Below are 23,394 nucleotides of genomic sequence, written 5' to 3' on the forward strand. Positions count from 1 at the left end.
GTCACCTCAAAACACAACCAATCATACTCTCTCAGAAAGAATGGTTTTAAGATTATTTACCAAAACTGTGATTTTTGGCAATTATCGTTCTACACTTGTCTTATTTTATAATCTAATAGAGGCTCAGTCCATGAAATTTGTACATGGGTAGTGTCCCTAGGCCTGGCCTGCGATCTGGGCCAGTCTTCCCCAGCTGCCAGGGAAGATCAGCCTCTGTGTATGGGGCAACCAGTGGGGCGATTGGGTCCCCACTTGCACCCACCTTGGCCTGGTGCCACCCATCCCCAGTTCCCTGTTCCCCATTGGGCGATCAGAGCCTTCTGGCCGAGGGGAGGGACTGAGAGGTTGGCCAGCAGGCCCCAATCAGGCAATCGGGGCCTGCAGGCTGGGGGTAGCTCCTGCATTGAGTGTCTGCCCCTCTGGTGGTCAGTGCACATCGTAGTGACCAGTCATTCTGCCGTCCGGTCGATTTGTATATTACACTTATCTTACCTAATAATAGACAAACATGTAAATTAACCATACCTTCGCTACGCTAACCAGCCAATCAGGAGAGTTAATTTGCATTCGTAAACTCCAAGCGGTGGAGCGAAGCCTCACCACCCCAGGGCTGGCGGAGCAGGGAAAGCCTCACGGCCCCGGGGCTGGCAGAGCAGGCTTTGGCTTCAGGGCCAGCTCCGGCCGTAGCCCGGCCAGAGCGAAGGCCTGGGTGCCGGGTGCCAGAGTAAAACCGGTGCCAGCAGCCGGGGCAAAGGATGGCCTATTGCACGAATCTCTTCATACAACAGGCCTCTAGTTATATAGAATATTGTAGGCCCGTGGTCAGCAAACTGCAGCTCGCGAGCCACATGCAGCTTTTTGGCCCCTTGAGTGTGGCTCTTCCTAAGCCTTAGGAGTACCCTAATTAAGTTAATAACAATGTACCTACCTATATAGTTTAAGTTTAAAAAATTTGGCTCTCAAAAGAAATTTCAGTTGTTGTACTGTTGATATTTGGCTCTGTTGACTAATGAGTTTGCCGACCACTGTTGTAGGCCAATTAATTCAGTCTTTATTAGTACTATATTTTCTTAGGGTTTTTAAATGTTACCAACTTGCAGATTACTGGTTATTATTATAAACTTTTCTAATGTATTGGAATACTTAATTAGAAAAAAATATTTCTTGTGTAATAGAACCTCTTTGCATTGGCTGGGGATGAAGAACCAGAGGTACGGAAAAATGTGTGCCGGGCACTTGTGATGCTGCTTGAAGTTCGAATGGATCGCCTGCTTCCTCACATGCATAATATAGTTGAGGTAACACAGGCAATTTAAACATTCTTTCATCATCTTTCTTTCAAGAAAAATCTTGGGCACAAAATGTATAATATACAACCACTGTTTTCTAATATATATTATTTAACACATTTTAGGGGGAGACTACAAAAATAGTAAATGATTTTCTTAAAATTATAAATTATCTTTATGGTGATTTTTCTTTCATGAGACTTAAGATGTTTTAAGATTGATTGCTTTTACTGATTGCTTTTATTAAGATGTTTCAAAGAGGACAACTTATTTATAGTAGTAAATAGCTTTTAACCAGGATAACTAGGAAATACTTCGATTATTTGTGTTTACTAGGTATGAGTTAGGCTAAATGCTCAATAAATTGTGGTATATTCTCTGGTATATTCTTGTGTCATTAAGAGTTTTCTACCCAGTACTGGTAAAGTTGATCTGATCAACTTGTGATTTATGTTAACAAAGAGATTTCTGAGTAGAAAATACATCACCACTATAGTTCTGGCAAACTATTTAGATTTTAAAATGTGATTAAAATAATTTTACTAGGAAATTTATTGATCACAGTTGATCCATATTTAAAGGAAGGAATAAATAATAAGATGTAATTGTTTCTAGAACAAAATAATTTGCAAATGGATTAAATATTGTGCATCTAGTTCCTCCCTTTTCACTTTCAGAGGTCCATGTGGTACAGAGAGAGATCTCTTTTTAAAGGATGGGGTCTAAGACTTGTCAAAAGGCAAGCACTCATGATGTGCAGCAACTCCTTTTCTAAAACATTAGGAAAGATAATTGTAGAGATAAGCATATGTAGCAGTATAATATGGGAATAAATGACAGTTTCTCTGAGGAGCCTGTTCCTCCATAAAGTGTTTAGAAGAATCAGGTGGAATTAGTTGAAAGTTTAAGGAGTTTGGAGTTAAGCAGAAAGTTAAGAAAGACATTTTATCATTTGCTAGGACCATATCAGGGATGGGAGTCTAATTTATAATGCTACAGTTGTTTCTTCAGCAACTAGAGGCCCAGTGCATGAAATTCATACACGGGCAGGGGGGTCCCTCAGCCCAGCCTGCACCCTCTCCAATCTGGGACCCCTTGAGGGATGTCCGACTGCCAGTTTAGGCCCAGTCTTACAGGGACTGCTGGCTCCTAACTGCTCACCTGCCTGATTGCCCCTAACCACTCTGCCTGCCTGCCTGATTGCTCCTAACCACCTCTGCCTGCCTGCCTGATTGCCCCTAACCACCTCTGCCTGCCTGCCTGATCGCACCTAACCGCCTATGCCTCGGCCCCGCCACTGTGCCTTTGTCCAGAAGACATCCGGTCTAATTAATTAGCATGTTATCCTTTTATTAGTATAGATACTCTGCATAGTAGTAGGATATGATATGGAATGTAATAGGGGTTGGCTTGCCAACACTATTGTATTGCCATATTTTGCCATGTGAGATGTTTCAATCAGGCAGAGGATGTATATGAAGAATTCATCACTTAACCCCAATTCCAAGTCCCAGGTACATTGGGAATAATGTGTGACTCTTATGTTTATTTTGGTTTTGCATATAAGGATTTTTAAAAGAGATTTAGACTATGCCTTTAGATTTGGGAGTAGTGTTCCTCCAACTAAGAGTGAATTTGGGTTGGTATATTCAAAGCACATGATAAACCTATTTTGGAAACTACAAATTATAGTTGCACTAAGAAATGTCACTTTCTAAATTTAAAAAGACTTTTGTAATTGTATTATATATACATATATATCTTTAAATACATGAAATGTATACTTACAAGAGACACCTTGAATAGATCTATAGAAATAAAGAGGTAATATGCAAATTAGTCTGGGTTGCTGTAACGGTCACAACCAGCTCAAGAGGAGGGGCCTGACGCAGGCCCAGAGCCTGAGAGAACGACAGGGCAGTCTGTGCCCGGCCCTGGAGCTGGAGACACAAACCCGCAAGGGGGGCCGGCCCCCAGCCGTGGCTCTGGGCTGCTGGGGCCGGAGTGGAGACACAAACCTTCAGGGGGGCCGGGTTCTATTCTGATCAAGGCCATGTACCTAGGTTGCAGGCTCCTCCCTGGCCAGGGCCCAGGTCAGGGCTCATGCAGGAGGCAACCAATCGAAGTGTGCCTCTCACATTGATGTTTCTCTCTGTCTTTCCCACTCTCTTCCACACTCTCTAAAAATCAATGGGAAAATATCCTGCGAGGATAAAAAAGGAAGGAGGGAGGAAGGAAGAAAGAAAGAAAGAAATGTCATATCCTATGAAAGAGACATCTTGAAAATGCCTAAAGAAAGTTCTTTTTTTCGTGGTGAAGGGACTGGAGTCTGTGTTGATGAAAACACTTTGGTGGCTGCGGTGGTCAGCAGTGGCTGCAGCAGTGGGGAGATGGGGGTGGCACCTTCCCCTGATTAGCCAGTTGCCTCCTGCAGTGGGAGGCCAGACTGCATCCCCTGAGGGCTCCCGGACTGTGAGAGGGGGCAGGCTGGGTTGAGGGACAAACCCCCCCCCCCCCCCCCCCCCCCCCCCAGTGCACGAATTTCATGCACTGGGCCTCTAGTATGTTATAAAAAGATTCTTCATTTTAAGAAGTAATGGAGGTTTTTATTTTGCTGTTTCTACAAAGACTTAATGTTTGATTATTAATACTCATATTTTAAATCTCAGTGGTTTCATGAAACAAAACACATCCATACAGAACAGCTAAATAATAATGAATTGAATACTTTTCATTAGGCAACATTCGAGAGCAGCAGTTCTGAAGTTTGGTTGCATTTTAAAATTAACTAGGAAGCTTTTTTAAAAATTGTAAACCCTAGATTGAAACGGGCCATAGCAAAGGACTATTAACTTGCTGTAATAGAGGTTTATTTTAGTTACATGATTTTAACTGATTAATATTAAGGCTCCTTTTTTTACAGTACATGCTACTGAGGACCCAAGATCAAGATGAAAATGTGGCTTTAGAAGCCTGTGAGTTTTGGCTAACTTTGGCTGAGCAACCAATATGCAAAGATGTACTTGTAAGACACCTTCCTAAGTAAGTGTTCCTTCTTATGAATTCTACCTTGTTCTTAAATTTAACAGTGATTCCTCACTTTTGTATTTTTGGTTGAATTCTTCTATCATTGGGGAGTTAAGTTCTATAGAAGTCAAACTTAATTTTATTGTTGGTATTAGTAAAGAGATTTTTCAAGAAGCGACTAAATTTCTTTAAAATCATGTGAGCATGGTTTATTCTAAGTTATACTTAATTTTGGATAATTCATGACACAGTTGTCATTTTTTTATATAATTCTTGTAATTTGACCATGGATTCTGGTGGGGTTTTTACCAAAGAAAATGATTTCCCACTAGTTGTGATGTTATGAAATTTTTGGTTAACCTATTGTTAAGGTTGTTTTAACCCAATGAATGCTGTTGGATCAGGGTTTTGTTTGTATGTTTTTTCCAGTTTTATTGAGATACTAGAAGCCCGTTGCACAAAGATTCACGCAGTAGGCTTTCCTTCCCCTGGCTGCTGGCACCGGTTTTCCTCCGGCACCCGGGACCCAGGCCTTTGGTCCAGCTGCAGCGAGACTTGGCTTCTCCGCTGTGGCCGCAGTGTAGAAGTCAAGCCTCTTCAGTCTTCAGTCTTCATTCCAGCCAGAGCCTTCAGTTTTCGCTCCATGCCTTCGTATGCAAATTAACTGCCATATTTGTTGGGTTAATTTGCATAGTTGCTCTGATTGGCTGGTGGGTGTAGCAGAGTGATGCCAATTTGCATGTTTCTCTTATTAGTGTAGATAGTTAACAAAACATATTGGTTATAGATGTACAATGCAATGACTTAATCTGCGTTAAAATCAGATATTTAAAAGTAATGCTTGCTAACATTTGAAAAGTAAGCAATACAGTCTCATGGAAGAAAATTAAAATGCAGAAAACTTAAAATGTTTTGGATTTTCACCACCCTGAGTAATCACTGTTAGTATTTTTGATGTATTGTTACCATATACCAAAAACCATATATTCAGGCTATTTCAGGACAAAGTACATTTGATAATGTATAAAACACTTAATGTAGCATCTAGCTATAGTTATTGCTTAAAATTCTGATTATACTGTTCTGTGGTTTGCTCTTTTCAGTTCTTGAATGTTGTGTACTTTTTCTCCAGGTCATTAGTCTTTAAACTTTGAGAACTATTCCATCATAGTGTGTGCGTACCACATATATATGATTAACTTTTCTTCAGTTGTTGACTATTTAAGTTGTTTGCTCCTTTCTTTTTTTTAACCAAATAATCCTGTAGTAAGCATCTTTTTTTGTTCGTAAGTGGTTATTTCTCTCACATAGAATTCCTAGACATGATTTGTGCCAGGATCAAAGGACTGAACATTTTGGGATTCTTCATAAATATTCCAAATTGTTCTCTAGTGAAGTCATGCGGATTTACACCCCACTTAGAGTGTCCCATCGTGTCACAACTTTTATCAGCCATTAATTATAATTTCTCTAATCTTAACCATCTGGATGAGCAAAGAACAAAATCATTTGTTTTAATTTGTGGTAGTATTATCAGAGTTATGTATTTTTAGTATTTACAGTATTTGAATGTTCTCATTTTCATATAGTCAGTAAACTTCGCTTTCTTTTCCAATAAATTCTTTCCCCACCAAGAAAGCAATAATTTCACCTATATTTTATTCTAGTGTCTGTCTGGAATTTATTTGGAAATAAAGTACATCACATGCTAAGCGGATTTTTTTTTTCTTTAGGAAATCCATTTATTACTTTTCTCCCTAATGTGTGGTACCACTTTTATGATTTGCTTGTTTCTTAACATAGGATCATCTAATTCTAAGAGTTATATAAATCAATATTACTTTTTATAAAAACTGAAGAGCTGTTAGTGAAAGCCTGTAACATTAGGAGATAGTGGTAAAAACACAATTATAGCAAGGTCCTCTAACTCTTATTACACTAATAAAACCTAGAGATTCTTAAAGCAACAAGAACTTGAGTAGTAGCAGGCTAAAAAATCATCACTTCAAACATTAAACAACTAAAGCCAGTCATAAATATGTTTGACTTCTATGGCTGCATTTATTTTTAGTTGAAGTAATGCATTGTGATCCCCACTGGGTGGCTCAGTTGATTGGAGCATTGTGTATACCAAATGGTTTCGGGTTCAATCAATCCCCGCTCAGGGAGTGTATAGAAGGCAACTGATCAATGTTTCTCTTTCCCCCTGCTCCCCTCTAAAAAAATTAATGGAAACATCCTTAGGTGAAGTTTTTTTCTTTAAGCGAATGTTTGTTGGTATATTTGGGATAAATTCTTAGAGAAGAAATTGCTATTCTTTTTATTTTTATTTCTAAGCACTACTAATCTTATCTCCTCTAAGATTCTATCTAGCGCAGTGGTTCTCAACCTTCTGGCCCTTTAAATACAGTTCCTCATGTTGTGACCCAACCATAAAATTATTTTCGTTGCTACTTCATAACTGTACTGTTGCTACTGTTATGAATCGTAATGTAAATATCTGATATGCAGGATGGTCTTAGGCGACCCCTGTGAAAGGGATATTCGACTGCCAAAGGGGTCGTGGTCCACAGGTTGAGAACCGCTGAGGCGGATCTTGTACATGAGTTGTAAAAGGACTACAACATATATTAGGAATACTCATCGTTTGCGAAGGTCAGACAGCACAAAATATGCTCTAAGACAATGTTAGTGGTGGTTGTCTCGTTGGTTGTTTGTTTTTATTATTTATTAATTTTAGGGGGAAAGAGGCATGGATTTATTGTTCCGCTTATGCATTCTTTGGTTGCTCCTTATATGTGCCCTGACCAGGGATTGAACTTGATACCTTGCCATATCGGGATGACACACTAACCAACTGAGCTGCCGGCCAGGGCTTATCATTGGTATTATTGGTATACAAAAATTTATTAAGACTCCTTCATAATTTTATTCATCTTTAATTCCTTGTTTCATGAATTTGTTTTCTTATAGGTTGATTCCTGTGTTAGTGAATGGCATGAAGTACTCAGATATAGATATTATCCTACTTAAGGTAAGAAAACTGTTTTCTGGTGAATGAGGAATATTATTTTTATTGACTTAGTAAATCTTTGGATTCAACTAATAAAACATTTAGAATAAATCCTATGTAAATAGGCTTCTGTTATATATATATTATGCTGCAGAGTTCAAAGAAAGAAGCATAAAAATGCCTTAAATATTATCTGCATGGATTTAGGTACTCTAGGTTATACCATCCTGATGGGAGGCAATATAATGTGGTTGAAAGTACCTGATACCTAACAAGTGTCATGTCATAGTCTATTCCTCCCTTCACAAGGAAGGGGTGCACTTCAGAATCCTATGCATGACCCATCTCTAGGTATTCTGGTTCTTTCACTCATGTGCATATTATTAACCTATAATGATTATCACCAAAATTTTCCCTTTAAAATAAAAACACAGGGTGATGTTGAAGAAGATGAAACGATTCCTGACAGTGAACAGGATATAAGGCCACGTTTTCATCGATCAAGGACCGTGGCCCAGCAGCATGATGAAGATGGCATTGAAGAGGAAGATGATGATGACGATGAAATTGATGATGACGATACAATTTCTGACTGGAATCTAAGTAAGTTGGAGAGGGAAAAGCACAGTTGCCTGCTTTGGTAACAACTTTATTGAGGAATAATTTACACACCATACAAATTCAGCCATTAAACAGTGCAATTCAGTAGTTTTTAATGTATTCAGAGTTGTGCAACCATCACCACAGTAAATTTTGGGAAATTTTCATCACCCCAGAAAGTAACTCCATTCTCATTAGCAATCATTTCCATTTTATCCGAGTCCCTCAGCCCTAAGTAACTACTAGTCTGTATTCTGTATATATGAATTTGCCTGTTCTGGACTTTTCTATAAATGGAATCATACAATATGAGGTGTTTATGATTCACCCATGTTGTAGCATGTGGAAAAATAACTCATTGTATGGATTTATTACATCTTATTTATCCGTTTCTCAGTTGATGGACATTTGGTTGTTTCCCCCTTTTGGCTGTTGTGAGTAATGATGCTGTGAACACTTCTGTAAAGTTTATGTGTGGATGTATATTTTCAGTTCTCTTAAATATACGTATACTCAGGAGTGGGAATACTAGGTCATTTGTTAACTGCTTAACCTTTTGAGAAGCTACAAGGCTGTTTTCCAAAATGGCTCCACCACTAACTTTCCCACCATCAGTGTCTTAAGATTACAGTTTCTTGCCAACAGTTGTTAACTTTTATCATAGCTGTCCTGGTATATGTGAAGTAGATATGGTTTTGGTTTGCATTTTTCTGATGGACCTGTTCTTATATTTATTTATTCTTTAAATATAATTCAGACTATCATTTTTCGATTTGTTTGATATTATAAAATAGGGCCCAGCCAGTGTGGCTCAGTGGTTGAGCATCGACCTATGAACCAATAGTTTACAGTTCGATTCCCGGTCAGTGCACGTGCCTGGGATGCGGGTTTAATCCCCATTGTGGGTTGTGCAGGAGGCAGCCAATCAATGATTCTCTCATCATTGATGTTTCTATCTCTTCCTCTCCCTTCTTCTAAATATATTTTTTTTAAAAATAGGAACCATAACTTTGGCCATACACTTTCTGTTTACCTTACATAAACTTATTTTTGTACTAATTTGCATGAGGATTGGCTGATTATCATGGATAATTCTAAAATATAAATTGCTTTGTCATAGTCAGACTACAAAATATTTTTTTTAAATCTCTGTTCATTTTAATCCTTAGCTGCAAATCCACATCATTTGTGGGCATTCTAGACCACACTCTAATTAAAAACTGTTGGGAGGAACCTAGATACCTGTGTTTTGCTTGCTTGCGTACTGGTTTTTAAAACTCCACTGCTTTAGTTCAGGATTACTCACCCTCAGCACTAATGACATTTTGGGTCACATGACTTTGTTGTGGGGGCTATCCTGCACGTTATAGGATGTTTACCAGCATCCCTGACCTCTACCCAGTAGATGCCAGCAGCCCACGTGCACACGCGCACGCATACACACACACACACAATTGTGATAACCAACAAATGTCTCCAGGCGTTGCCATGTTTCCTCTGGGAAATAAAACTAACCCCAGTGAGAACCACTGCTGTAATTCAGAGTGCTTGGATTTCTAGTAACTATGAAGTGGTTAAGGACATGAATCATCAGCCTGGACTGTGTAATTCATTTGGTTAAATAACTACCAGTTAGAGTGCCTAACGTACCTAGCACTAGGCCAAGGACTTAGCATGCATATCACATTTACTCTTTCTGGCAGCCTTCCGTAGGTAAGGAAACTGCAAAAAGAGAAACTTGCCCATGGGCAACATAGCTAGTAGTGCTGACACATCTAGTATTAGAACCCAAATCTCACTTTCACAAGTTACCTCCCACTGTATCCTTGCTTTCATGTTGAGGGTGGGGTGGATTAACATTATAATATAGATAACTCTTCAAAAGTAATAATGTACACTTGATTGGGGGATATTTCCTCTCTACATCTCACCCATCTCTATATCCTTCCAGAAGTTTTTCTGTGCACATACAGAAAAACATGTATATCTTTTTTAGGAGAAAAGGCTGAAAAAAATGAAATCAGATTATGTGTACTCTGCTGGTTCTTTTCCATATCTAAATATATAAAAGCCTGGTATGCTAAGTGTCCCTCCTACCATCCGACCAATTGCTGTGATGCACACTGTCCACCAAGGGGCAGACACTCAACGCAGTAGCTGCCGAGCTGCAGTGACTTGGCAGCAGCAGTTCTCGGGTGACGCACCCCGAAACCAGAGAGGAGGGAGCCCAATTCCTCACAGGGCTGCGCGATTCCATCTTTACCCGTGGGTTATGTTGTTGCTGGAGCACTGTGGGCCCTGGATCTGGCTTACTGCACACTTGCATTTATGTTTCCACACCCTGTACGACAGCAACTTTGCAGAGTGCTCTCTTGCACTCCAGGACCCCTCCGGGGATATCGGAGGGCCAATTTCAGCCCGATCTTCGCAGGCCAGGCCTAGGGACCCCACCTGCCGGAGGGACCCTGCTCACTCACAGATGCCTTTTGAGCTATGGCACCAACCCAGGTGCAGCCGGCCTGGGAGGGACCACAGGAGGTTGGCTCCAGGGCACGTCTGGCTCATCTCGCCCAGTCCCACCCCGCCCGTCACCTTCTAATTAATTTCCTTTCCATGTGCATGAATCCATGCATCAGGTCACTAATATGCTAAGTGTTAGACCTGTTGCTATGACACTCACTGACAACCAGGGTGCAGACACTCAACACAGGAGCTGCCCCCTGGTGGTCAGTGTGCTCCCACAGGGGGAGCACTGCTCAGCCAGAAGCTGGGCTCACAGCTGGCGAATGCAGCAGCAGTGCTGGGAGCCTCTCCCCACTCCACGGCAGGCAGCACAAGGGTATCTGACTGAGGGCTTAAGTCGTCAGTCGGACATCCCCCGAAGGCTCCCAGACTGCAAAAGGGCGCAGGCCAGGCTAAGGGATCCCTGAGTGCACGAATGCCATGTACCGGGCCTCTAGTATCATATAACATTCTATATCTTTAGATTTCATCTGTTTCGTGGCAGCATAATCATTTGCAGGGATCTACCATACAGTATAACTTAAGACCCTTATTGATGAGTAAGTTATTACTTCTTGTCAATATAACAGCTTTTTTTAAAGAATGGATATTACCATTGTCTAATACTTTGTAATCATTTATTTCGCCTAGTTCACATTGGGGAAAATTTGGACACAATTATATTTTTGTTCTTTTCTAAATTATTGTGTTAAATGAAATCTGTGTTGTTATATAGTCTGATAGTCAATAGTTTCTTAGTCTAAAGAATGTTTTCTAGCATATTTTATGCATCATGTACTGGCAACTTTTGTTCCAGTTTATAGTTTGTTTGCTGATTCTTGGTCATAAAAACATAATCTTGTTAATAGAATTTTTTTCATGTGGCAGACAGTCTTCAATTTAGCTGAATTCTTTGAAACTCTGTAAAGGTATGAAAGTGTGTAGCAATACTCATTTTACATATGTATAACTAAACAATAATAGAGGTTAATGTAATATTTTTGAATTAAATATTTCCTTAGGAAAATGTTCTGCTGCTGCCTTAGATGTTCTTGCAAATGTGTATCGTGATGAGCTTTTGCCACATATTTTGCCCCTTTTGAAAGAATTACTTTTTCATCATGAATGGGTTGTTAAAGAATCAGGCATCTTGGTTTTAGGAGCAATTGCTGAAGGTAAGTCTTAAGTCACATTTGAAATATAGAGTACCAGTGCTACTAGGCTATTTTAAGAAATTGTTACTCTATAAGCAAAGACTATTTATTGACTCAAATTTATATGCTTTGCTCTTGTTTTCCTGATGTGGGGTAGAGAAAGCTATGATCCACATTAACCTTGAATAGGATATTTGAATCCAAAAGCCATCTTAGAAAGTGTTTGCTTTAGACTGGTTAACAATTATTAACTAAATAGCCATCGGCTTGCTTCTAACCCCAGCCAAATATTTTGCAAATGCTTTTGTTATGATAAAGGAAATAGAATGAGAGGACAAGGACTCTGATGTCAGAAGCATTACTATTGCTAGAACAACAACTTCGTTCCATAAATAAGTATAAAAAATACTGTAAGTCAGTGATGGCGAACCTTTTGAGCTCGGCGTGTCAGCATTTTGAAAAACCTTAACTTAACTCTGGTGCCATGTCACATATAGAAATTTTTTTATATTTGCAACCATAGTAAAACAAAGACTTATATTTTTGATATTTATTTTATATATTTAAATGCCATTTAACAAAGAAAAATCAACCAAAAAAAATGTGTTCGCGTGTCACCTCTGACACGCGTGTCATAGGTTCGCCATCACTGTTGTAAGTCAAGAGTGTCATCATTCTCCACTAGTATAAGGGTTATTATTCTGTCCTTAGTTGTAAACATCTATCTAGAAGAACTTGAAGCATCTTAAAGGCAGTTCTAAAAGTCATAATTTGTGTGGCAGAAGTAAAATGAGCTTTCTTTACCCTGTTGAAGATACTTAAGAGCAGTTAGGTCTCATTTCAGTTTTTAATAACTTTAGAACAGATTATTACAGTATATTTATTACAGTGGAGGTGATCTGAATATTTTTCATGGATGCGTGTGTCAGTTTAATATTGACTGAAAGGGCTTTTTAACCATATTTTAGCATTTTCTGAAAGTTTTTGGTGATATTTTTCCTAGGTTGTATGCAAGGCATGATTCCATACTTGCCTGAGCTCATTCCTCACCTTATTCAGTGCCTCTCTGACAAAAAGGCTCTTGTACGTTCCATAACGTGCTGGACTCTGAGCCGCTATGCACATTGGGTAGTCAGCCAGCCCCCAGACACGTACCTGAAGCCATTAATGACAGAATTGCTAAAGCGTATCCTGGATAGCAACAAGCGAGTACAAGAAGCTGCCTGCAGGTAGGACAGATTCATAACAAAATGTTCATTCTGTGGGAAAGGAGTGGGAATGTCAATGAGAAACTAATTTTCAACCTTGTATGAAATGTTGGTATTAAACCATTAATGCGGTTTTTATTATTATCTGTAGCTTACACCTTATGATTTTGTAAATACAAATGTGATTAACTAGACATCAGCCTTTGTGTTTCTGAAACTTTTTTCCCCTCTCACTGGCTGTGACAACAGTATAATTATCTTGCAGCCTAATTTCCATGGGTGTCTGGAGTGGTGCTGGCAAGGGCTGTACTCTTGAAGCAATAACAAAGTTAGAGATGATTCCTGAAGGACTTGTATGCACTCATATAACCATAACTAATGGACATAAGACACTGGGGGGTAAGGGAGGGCAGGGACTTGTCAAGGGCGGGGGGGAAAAAAGGACACTTATGTAATACCCTTTGTAATACTTTAAGCGAAAAATAAAAAAAAAATAAAAAAGTTAGAGACGATTCACATTAGTCTGTAGGTCAACTACTGTAACTCCACAGAAAGTCCCTCAGTGACCTGTCATCTGTCACTTAGTGTACCTACTTGAGTAGCTGTTAAACTGTTCCTTTTCCCAACACTAATATTCTCTTTCTTTCTAATTACAGTGCCTTTGCTACCCTAGAAGAGGAGGCTTGCACAGAACTTGTTCCTTACCTTGCTTATATACTTGATACCTTGGTCTTTGCATTTAGCAAATACCAGCATAAGAACTTGCTCATTCTTTATGATGCCATAGGAACGTTAGCAGATTCAGTAGGACATCATTTAAACAAACCAGTAAGTATCTGTGATTAACTATTATGAAAATAAATATGTGCTTGGTTTGGAAATTAACAGCAGCATCTCACATGAATGCAAAACACTTTGTAGACTGACTAAAGGAAAAGGGATAAAGGTTTTATACCCTGTAAAATTTAAAGTATTGTATCTACCACTTTATAAATACTGTAGCTTTAGAGTATCACGTCTAGATATTTTTGTTTTCTTACCAGAATTTTCAAGTATGGGGAGTACACTAGATAAAACAATTAGAAATTGGGGTAATAGGTTAAAAATGCTAGATAGTGATTGATACAGAAGAAATATGGCTAGGGATCCAAACTGTCTCTAGTAGTGTTCAGAGTAGAAGAAGAGTATGGGATTGGATTTGTAGTATTAGAATTTTAATATAGCTCAAAATTCCCTGCTGAGGAATAGATTTTGTTTATGATTGCTACATGGCAATTCTTAAGAAATTGTCTGTGTTTATAAGTTATACTAAAAACTTGATGCAAGACACTTGGTTTGTGGGTTTACTTTGATATTGGTTGGTTGTTTTGTTTGGAGGGGGGTTCTTCTGAATGACTCTTAAATCAGAACCTTTAGAATTGTGGCCCCTTGTTTATATTATTACTACATTTATTTATTTGGTTTTATGGATTCTTCCGTTTAAATAAAGATACTTAAATGATTACGAATCTTTTTCTACAAATGCCCCAATAAGGTAAACCTGTCCTTTCTAACATACTGTACAACTAGAGCCATATTACATGTCACAAGTGCCAGAATTAAAAAATTCAATCACTAAAGAGTAAAACTTACATGAATCATTCTTGATTGTGATCGAGTAATTTTTATGTGTGGTATATTTGTATATATTTTGTTTCAAAAAGGATCAAAGATGACTTAAAACTAGAACAAAGTCATATAAATTAAAAAGATAGGCAAAATAAAAATTTTAAAGGTGCAGAGTCTTAAAATACATTCTGTAATTATTTTACACAATTACTCTAAATGGGTTTTAATTTTCATAGACTCAAAATGGACTTGTTAACGTATGACAGTGGAGCTTTATGTGTTTTTTATTATTGTAAATAGGAATATATTCAGATGCTAATGCCTCCACTGATCCAGAAATGGAACATGTTAAAGGATGAAGATAAAGATCTCTTCCCTTTACTTGAGGTATGCTAAACTGGTAACATTTATTTTATCTGTGTTTTATCAAAAAACCATGTCCAAATCTAAATGGTGTTTTAAAATTTTACAACCTGAACTATTTCTGTTAAAATGCTGGATAAATATGTAACTTCTCATTACTTTAATTATGGTGCACCTATACTAAGAAATATTGTTAAATTATATGTTTTCTAACCTGTTCTTCTTTGGTTGTTGTTAATTCTCACCCGGGGATATTTTTTCCATTGATTTTAAGAGAGTAGAAGGGAGGGAGAGGGAGAGAGAAATATCAATGTGACATTGATTGGTTGCCTCCTGCATGTGCCCCAACTGGGGCTAGGGATCGAACCTGCAACCCAGGTATGTGCCCTTGACTGGGAATCAAACCTGCAACCCTTTGGTTTCCAGGTGATGCTCTAACCACTGATCCAAGCTGGCCAGGGCTCTAATCTGCTCTTCTTAATTGATAATAAATTATCATGGAGATCTTCCCATATCATATACATCTATCTCTAATCATTTCTTGATATAGATATATAGCTATACCATAATTAATACACAGATGATACTTGGGTAATGCCAGTTTGAACTGCAAAGGTCTGGTTATATGCATATTTTCCCCCATAAAAGCCTGTACTGTTTTTTATCCCCTTTTGGGAGTCCATGGATGTGGAGGACTGACTAGATGCCTTTGATATTTCTTGTTTTTTATGGGATTTTGATATCATAGGGGGTGTCCTGGAAATAATATCCTGAGGATACCAAGGGACAACTTAAGTTTGGAGAGAGTCAAAAGTTGAGGTTGGCGCCCCTAAACCCTGCATAGTTCAAAGATCAACTACAGTTTAATTTTTTATACATATCTATTATATTAGACACTTGTACTCACATATATATGTGACGTAGCATTAGGACTTGATGCTAACAAAGAGAGACTTCACTTTGTACCCTTTCTGTCTAGTTTGGAATTTTATTCTATGTATACTAAATACTTTTTAATTAAAAAGAAATTTTATATATTTAAATAACTCAGCACACTATCAAATGTGGTAACTTAAACCTAAATGACTTGATATTGGTAGAGCCAATTCAGTCATTGTCATTCTTGTTCCCCCTATCATTTTACGGGTCATACTTCTGCCATGGGTTGTCCCTAGCCAAGAAGTATAAACTTCTGGGACCAAGAGCAGTAACTAATTCTGGGTCCAGCAACACAAGAAGAGTTATTATGGCTAAATAAGCAGGGGCTCAGAATGTGCTCAGTAAAGTCCACCTACATCATTTACCAGAATGGGAGGATAAGTAAATATATCTCTAATATTTGAGAAAAAAATAGGAATATATAAACTTAATCTGTTCTTGACAGGTGACGTTCATTATAGAAACTTTTATAATTGATTTTGAGAGAGAGAGCAAGGGGGAGAGAGAAACATGTGAGAGTGTAACATTCATCTGCTGCCACCTGCATGCCCACATGTGCCCTGACCAGAATTGAAGGTGCACAGGATAACACCCAACCAACTGAGCCACAAAAGCCAGGGCTAGAAACTACTTTTTTACATTTTTTTTTTTCTGAGGAAACCTCCAGCTGGCAAACTTAACAGCAATGAGTGGCATCCAGGTGAGAGGTTTGAAAAGACTAATAGAGCAAGCTCAGAAATAACCTGGATCTGAATTAGTATACTTTCAAGCGTTTATCATAATGTTAACTATACCCATAAATTTTACACTCATGCTTTATTCTTTCTAGTGCCTATCTTCAGTTGCCACAGCCCTGCAGTCTGGCTTCCTTCCATACTGTGAACCTGTGTATCAGCGTTGTGTAAACCTAGTACAGAAGACTCTTGCACAAGCCATGGTATTTAAAAAAAAAATTGTATCTCTTTCTTGGCATCATAAGCATTTTTCTAAGGAGACGCATAATGTATACAAATGAATTTTTCAATAATTGATTCAAAGTAATTTTTCAAAAAATTGTGTCTAATTTCAGTTGAACAATGCTCAACCAGATCAATATGAGGCTCCAGATAAAGATTTTATGATAGTGGCTCTTGATTTACTCAGTGGCCTGGCTGAAGGACTTGGAGGCAACATTGAACAGCTAGTAGCCCGAAGTAACATTCTAACACTAATGTATCAGTGCATGCAGGTGAGACCTGTTAAAGTAAAATGAATTGAAACCTGGTTCTCTGTATCACATTTGGGTTAATTTCTGCTTATTTCTTATAGGATAAAATGCCAGAAGTTCGACAGAGTTCCTTCGCCCTGTTAGGTGATCTGACAAAAGCTTGCTTTCAGCATGTTAAGCCTTGTATAGGTAGGAATATTTTCTACTGCTATGATGTGATTTTAATGTCAGCTATGTTTTTTATTATTAAAATGTAATTTCATGGAATCCCAACATTTATAAATGTACATTTGACTGGTTAAAGCTTCTTTGATTGAAGCAGGAAGGACAGGAACTCGTGTTCTTTGTTCCCTTGAACTCACCATTACTCATCAGCCTTTTATTAGGTTTTCTCATGATAAAGCAGCATACTTTTTCAGATATCATAGGATACTTTTCAAGCAATTTACTTAAGAAGTAAATAATGATTTGCTTCTGTTTTAATACCATAGCATTTGTCTTAGTCTTCTGTGAAGATAACAAGGGATTTATTGAATAATGTAACCTGAATTGCTGTCAAATCCATGGGTTAAATGGGATTTTGGTTACTTTTTTTTTTTCTTCATTTCTATATCCCATCTTTTTTGGATGAGTTATTTATACATGATTTAATAAACCTTGGTTTAAAACATTGACCTAAAAGGTTTTTTCATCTCATACAGTTGTGCTTTGGGGTTTTTTCTTTTCCAGTTTTTTTGCGATAGAGTTGATACATAACATTCTGTAGTTTACGGTATACAGCATGATTTGATATGTTGTACACCTTATGTGTATATTATGAAATGATTACCACAACAAGTTTAATTAAAATCCATCACCTCAAAAAGTTAAAAAGATTGTTTTTCCTTGTGATAAGAACTTTTAAGATCTGCTCTTTTAGCAACTTTAAAATATACACTACAGAATTGTTCACTATAGTTATCATGTCATACATTACATCCCCAGAACTTATTTCTTATAGACTGGAAGTTTCTTCACCCAATTCCCAGTTGTACTTTTGTGAAAAATAATTGTATTCTGAACTTTGAGTAATAACATTAATTACGATATATTTTTTTAAATCATGAAGTTCAAGCCTAACTACTCTAAATGAAAGTGTATTGAATTCTTGTTTTGTGTGAAGCTTGTTCTTACAAATATTAACCATCTGAGTTTTTATGAGTTTAAACTTGTATGAAAGGATTTCATTCCTTTGTAAGACTTTTATAGATCATGTTTCCCTTCTTTAGGGGTACACAATGTCTAGTTCTCTCTTTTTTTATGTTACCAATAATAATGATTATTTTCTAGATTACTGATTCTCAACCAGGGCAATTGTGTGTGCTGCCCCCCTCCCGCAAAACATTTTTTTCCTTGTAAAAATATTTTTTTATTGATCTCAAAAGAGGGGGAAAAGGAAGAGAGAGTTAGAAACATCAATGATGAGAGAGAATCATTGATTGGCTGCCTCCTGCATGCCCCCTACTGGGGATTGAGCCTGCAACCCAGGCATGTGTCCTTGACCAGAATTGAACCTGGGATCCTTCATTCCACAGGCTAGGGCTCCCACAGAACATTTTGTTTAACCCTAGGGGTGTGTTGCTGGTATATAGGGCATTGAGGCAAAAGAAGTTGCCCAAAGTCCTACAAGGCACGCGACAGCCCCACATACAACAGAATAATCTAGCCCAAATGATCAGTGTTGCTAAAATTGAGAAACCCTGGTTTTTAGATCCACTGATTTTTAAAAATTATATTCTAATTCTTCATTTAATAGTGAGAATACATATGCAGAGACATTTTCCATATCAATAAATTATTTCCCTGAAGTACACATTCTATAGGAGAGGCAGGATCATTGCTTGATTCTCATTTGCTAGTTTTCAAAATAATGAATTGATTCCCAGTATCTATATTATGTTTCAGAGTTTAGCTTGTGTTTGTTTTTTGAGTGTACCCAAATTGTCCTACCTGTAAGCATTGATAGCTTAAGTTGGCTCCTGTGTTCTTTGTGGTATAATAAACCAGTACAGGTTTGTTGGATACATTTCCTGCCCTTAACCTGCAGTGAAACATTTCTCTGAGACCTTCATTCCTTTTAAGTGCAAAATGATATTGAGAGACCACAATCTGAGCACTAGGGTAAAAGTTACTTTAAAAACCAAAATCACTGCTTTTTTTTAAAAAATTGTGCATGTGATATAAACTAGCTTTGAAAAAAAGTTGTAATGTATCATGCTTCCCTTACCTTTGAGTTTTCTCAGTCTGATGACAAGAGTACTATGCCAATTCTTTTTAGTGAAACCTGAAATATTCCAAATCTTATGTTTCCTGATCTACTTCATATGAAAGTTCTGATATTGCCTCTCTCAGTTTCTTAAGATAAATATTTACCAACACCTTTAAAATATTGCTATTTCTTGCCTGCATTTCAGTTTCCACCTAGTAGGTTTTCTTTAAAGCATAATACACTGCTGTTGATAAGTATACATTTTAAAACATTTTTTTCTAGCTGATTTCATGCCAATATTGGGAACCAACCTAAATCCAGAGTTCATATCAGTCTGTAATAATGCCACATGGGCAATTGGAGAAATCTCCATTCAAATGGGTAAGATTTTTTTCTTCTTCTTTAAAAGTGTAAGTTTCTAAATGCCTTAATATTTTTGTAATTGCCTTTTTTATGTTTTGTTTTTAAATTTAAATTAGTTTTACATATTAATAATAGCATATGTCACAGTTAAAAAAGGAACCAAAGTTGGTATTTTAACATTGAAATTTTTCTTTTGTTTTTCTCTTTTGGGGATGATCTAGGTATAGAGATGCAGCCTTATATTCCTATGGTGTTGCACCAGCTTGTAGAAATCATTAACAGACCCAACACACCAAAGACGTTGTTAGAGAATACAGGTACCATATGACTGAACTGTTTTGGTGAAGAGAAAATTACTTGCCTTTTAATTTTAAATTAAGATGCATAGAGAAACCAAAGTTAGTTTTAGAAACCCAGCTTATTATTAACAGCTATTTTGGATTCTCGGTAAATGGAATGTACTGTTTTTAGCTGCATTCCATAACCAATCTTCAGAAACTTTTTTTAAAAAATCACCTTTTCCCCCTATTCTAGTGTCTTAATACTTCCTAAAATGGACCCCAGCTAAAATAAGGATGGAACAATATAAATTTTACTTTTATATTAATTCAGAGAGCATCTGGGAGCTGAAAGTAATGATTTTTTTTTAATCTGTAAAAATATAGCCAAAGATAGATTGCAATGTAGTGGCTAATTGGTTTATAATGGTGTATATACGTATGTATTTTCTATTTTGTGTATACTTTTCCTTCAAATTGAAGACTTAGGCAGTACTTTGTGGGATTTTTATTCAGGAGGCTTGTTTCTCTTTTGCATTTAGAGAGCATGTTTATATTAAAGAATACCTTCCATACCATACTATAGAACACATTTCAGGGTGATTTCCTTCCACCTTCTTTGATTTTTGCTAATAATGATACAAGATATAAATTTTGGTTTCAATCTGGCACATCTCTTTCTTTATATACTAAGATAATTCCAGTAATATATTCATAGTCAATGAAGGTCTTACCAGAATATTGGACAAAGATTAAAATAAGGTTTTCTAAGTAAAAATTGTTTTCAAGGGCATTTTAATTTTATGTTTCTTAATTATAGAAAGCTTATTTTGGCCTAATGTGATTAAAATTGTTATATTTATTGGTATGGAAGGAAATCTTTTAATTATGAAACAGTTATATGGCTGTTTGGCTGTATGGGTACTGTTTATATCATATAGCGAATCAGATTTTCTTGCTAAAAAGTAAAGTCTTTGTGTAGGATGGTTATGAAATCCTGTCTGGTTTTTATCTCTTTAGAATGCAGTACCTATACATGACATTCAGATTTGGAACACTTGCCATTATAAAATTACTATTAAATCTAAAGAAACTTTCTATTTATTTTTAAATGTGAATGCGTAACTGCAAATAAATGTTGAGTGTAATGTATGTTAAAGTTTCTTGTGGGATATCAGCTGGTGAATTCCTTTAACAAATTGGCTTTATCTATAAGATTATATTCTAAGTATGATTCTACCCTAAGTAAATCAAAAGGTAGTTGGTCATACTTTGCAATTTGATATGATTAAGAAGCACACTTGGAATTCACTGGATTACTCTTAATACAAGTGGCTGCAGAAAATGTTTTATTTCCTTACCCAAAAAAGGAAGTAATTATTAAATAAAATCATTATCAGTGTCTAATGTCTATAGATTTTAGCAACTTAATTATCATTATCTTAATATTTTGTAAAGCCAATTCCTTAGTGTATGCAGTTATTTGCTTTTTTTCCAAATCAGTATATCCTACACTGAACTTTCTCAATGGACCATCATCTGCTTTATCGCATGTTTCATTGGATTGTTCATACTTGCCTGTTTAATGAGAATGTTGCATAGTTTGTGTCTTTTGAACATAGGTTTTCTTTCTCTTGCTTCATATGAATCTGCTGGATTTTAGTATTATCTGTGTAGTTTGCTTCAAGTAATCCTTAAACATTTTTCTTTACCCCTCACCCTTTTTTTATGAAAGGTTAACCTGTAAGTTTTTGAGAGAACACCATTAAAGCACTTCATGGTTTGTTTTCTGTTCGTGTTTTTCTTTTTTTTCACGTTGTATATAAATGTATTTATATGTATGTATCTTTGAATTGCAGAATACAGTTCTGAGTTGCACTTGTTTTAGCCCTTTTAAGTATAAGGACTTCCTGAATTTTGATGGTGAATATATGTTTGATTAATTCCCATTTTGCATAGAATCTTAGCATGTAATCAGTACAATGTTTATCTACTTTGTGCTATGCCTTTTATAGCAAAGACAGAATATTTGTTCCTTTGGTCCACATATCACATGTCATTACAGTGGACTGTCTGAATTTCCTTTATGTCAATATGGTATGAAATTAGTGGACTATTACCTGAGTTGTTAATCACCATTAGAGAGTTTTCAGAATGGGATTTGACATAGCACAGCAATTTTTGAATCCATTCAGTGTGTACCATAATACCTAAAACTTGACAGTTGATTTTGACAGCAGGCAACCAGTGGTCCACTGGTTTGTTTTGGAAATGTTAAACAAAACACTTTACCAAAGTTTGGATTAAATTCCTAGATAATTTTCAAAAATGGAAATCACTTATAAAAAGAGATGTGGAAAAGTGAGAAGGAAATTTTAACTGTTTTAACTGAGAAGTGTGTTTGAGTAGACAATTCAGAAATGTAATCATTCGCATTTGCTAATTATTGGAAAAAACATAGATTTCATTATTAAATTCTGAAATTTCAACTGGCTTTAACTGAAGAATTTCTAAATCAAATAATCGCTCATCTTTTTATTAACAGAAAGTATGATAAATTGACACTTCATTGAGCGAGAAAAGCAATTCATCATGGTTTTTGGTGTTCTCTCAATCTTTAAAGTTTTTTTAATTCCTTTTGTTTTTCCTTTTTCAAGAGTATGCCATATATGTTGCTGCCCCTTATTTTAGGGGGTGGTAGTAAACAGCACTGGTGAAATCTTATGTTTATTATCATACACAAATTCTGTTGGTTTCTGTTTCTGAGTTATTTGTTGTTTTTTCTTTATTTTTTCTCCTTCCCCCTCATTTGCTCATGTCTTGGTTGGCGTTTGGTGGTGTATAACCGTGATTGCGTTACCTTAGCAATAACAATTGGTCGTCTTGGTTACGTTTGTCCTCAAGAGGTGGCCCCCATGCTACAGCAGTTTATAAGACCCTGGTGTGTATTATTCAATCTTTTTTTTTTAATTCATTTTTCTTCACTCTTTCTTTCTCTTTCTATCTCACTTTTAGATATATTTTCAGTTGGTTACAAAAATCATAGTCCTTAATCATTGCCAACCATGTGACTAATCTTGTCCTATCAGGTTTGTGAGGTTTTCAGCAGCATCGTCATGTATATTTATTTTATGTTGTGGCTAACGACTAATTGATGCATGGGATAAGATTGTCACATGCTTGCTGTGTTAAGAAGCTTGATTACACATAAAAAGCATTTAAATATCCACCAGTAAAATAAAGATGCATGCAAATTCTATAAATTTAGGTTTTTGCATTATGTTTCCTTTTTATAATTAATTTGAAAACTTCAATTGCATTAAGAAATACATGTTTAAATTTATGTATAAAAATCTTATTTGCTTATTAATGTAAAAGTTAAACATCTACACCATAAGTTCTAAAATAATAGTTTATATTGTGGCAGTATATCCTATGTTCTGCTTCTTTTAATTGATAATCTTTCAATTCAGTCATTTTAGTGTTTAATGGAATACAAGTCATAATGCAGTCTTTTTTAAATTGGTAATTTACTCATGGCTCAAGCTCATTAATAGTTTAAATGAGAGATTAAAATCAGTTGTCCATTTTATAG

At 36.6% G+C, this 23,394-nt stretch overlaps 1 protein-coding gene across 3 annotated transcripts in view; it reads left to right on the forward strand.

Annotated features, from left to right (window-relative positions):
* The window catches only part of TNPO1 (transportin 1), a 92,637-nt gene that overhangs the window by 58,288 nt on the left and 10,955 nt on the right, over positions 1-23,394 (forward strand). For 2 of the 3 annotated variants that reach the window (XM_070412159.1, XM_070412161.1), the window contains exons 8-21: positions 1,176-1,298; positions 4,213-4,331; positions 7,290-7,350; positions 7,764-7,932; positions 11,454-11,606; positions 12,589-12,814; positions 13,450-13,621; positions 14,702-14,788; positions 16,533-16,640; positions 16,773-16,931; positions 17,012-17,099; positions 19,441-19,539; positions 19,743-19,838; positions 22,665-22,740. In XM_070412159.1, the coding sequence (XP_070268260.1) occupies positions 1,176-1,298; positions 4,213-4,331; positions 7,290-7,350; positions 7,764-7,932; positions 11,454-11,606; positions 12,589-12,814; positions 13,450-13,621; positions 14,702-14,788; positions 16,533-16,640; positions 16,773-16,931; positions 17,012-17,099; positions 19,441-19,539; positions 19,743-19,838; positions 22,665-22,740 (1,736 nt within the window). The remainder of the gene's footprint in view (positions 1-1,175; positions 1,299-4,212; positions 4,332-7,289; positions 7,351-7,763; positions 7,933-11,453; positions 11,607-12,588; positions 12,815-13,449; positions 13,622-14,701; positions 14,789-16,532; positions 16,641-16,772; positions 16,932-17,011; positions 17,100-19,440; positions 19,540-19,742; positions 19,839-22,664; positions 22,741-23,394) is intronic. The other variant, XM_070412160.1, reaches the window with a different exon arrangement.

This window comes from Myotis yumanensis, unplaced genomic scaffold (genome assembly GCF_028538775.1).
Source record: "Myotis yumanensis isolate MYYU_CA2020_CCGP unplaced genomic scaffold, mMyoYum1.0.hap1 SCAF_4, whole genome shotgun sequence".
Lineage (NCBI taxonomy): Eukaryota > Metazoa > Chordata > Mammalia > Chiroptera > Vespertilionidae > Myotis > Myotis yumanensis.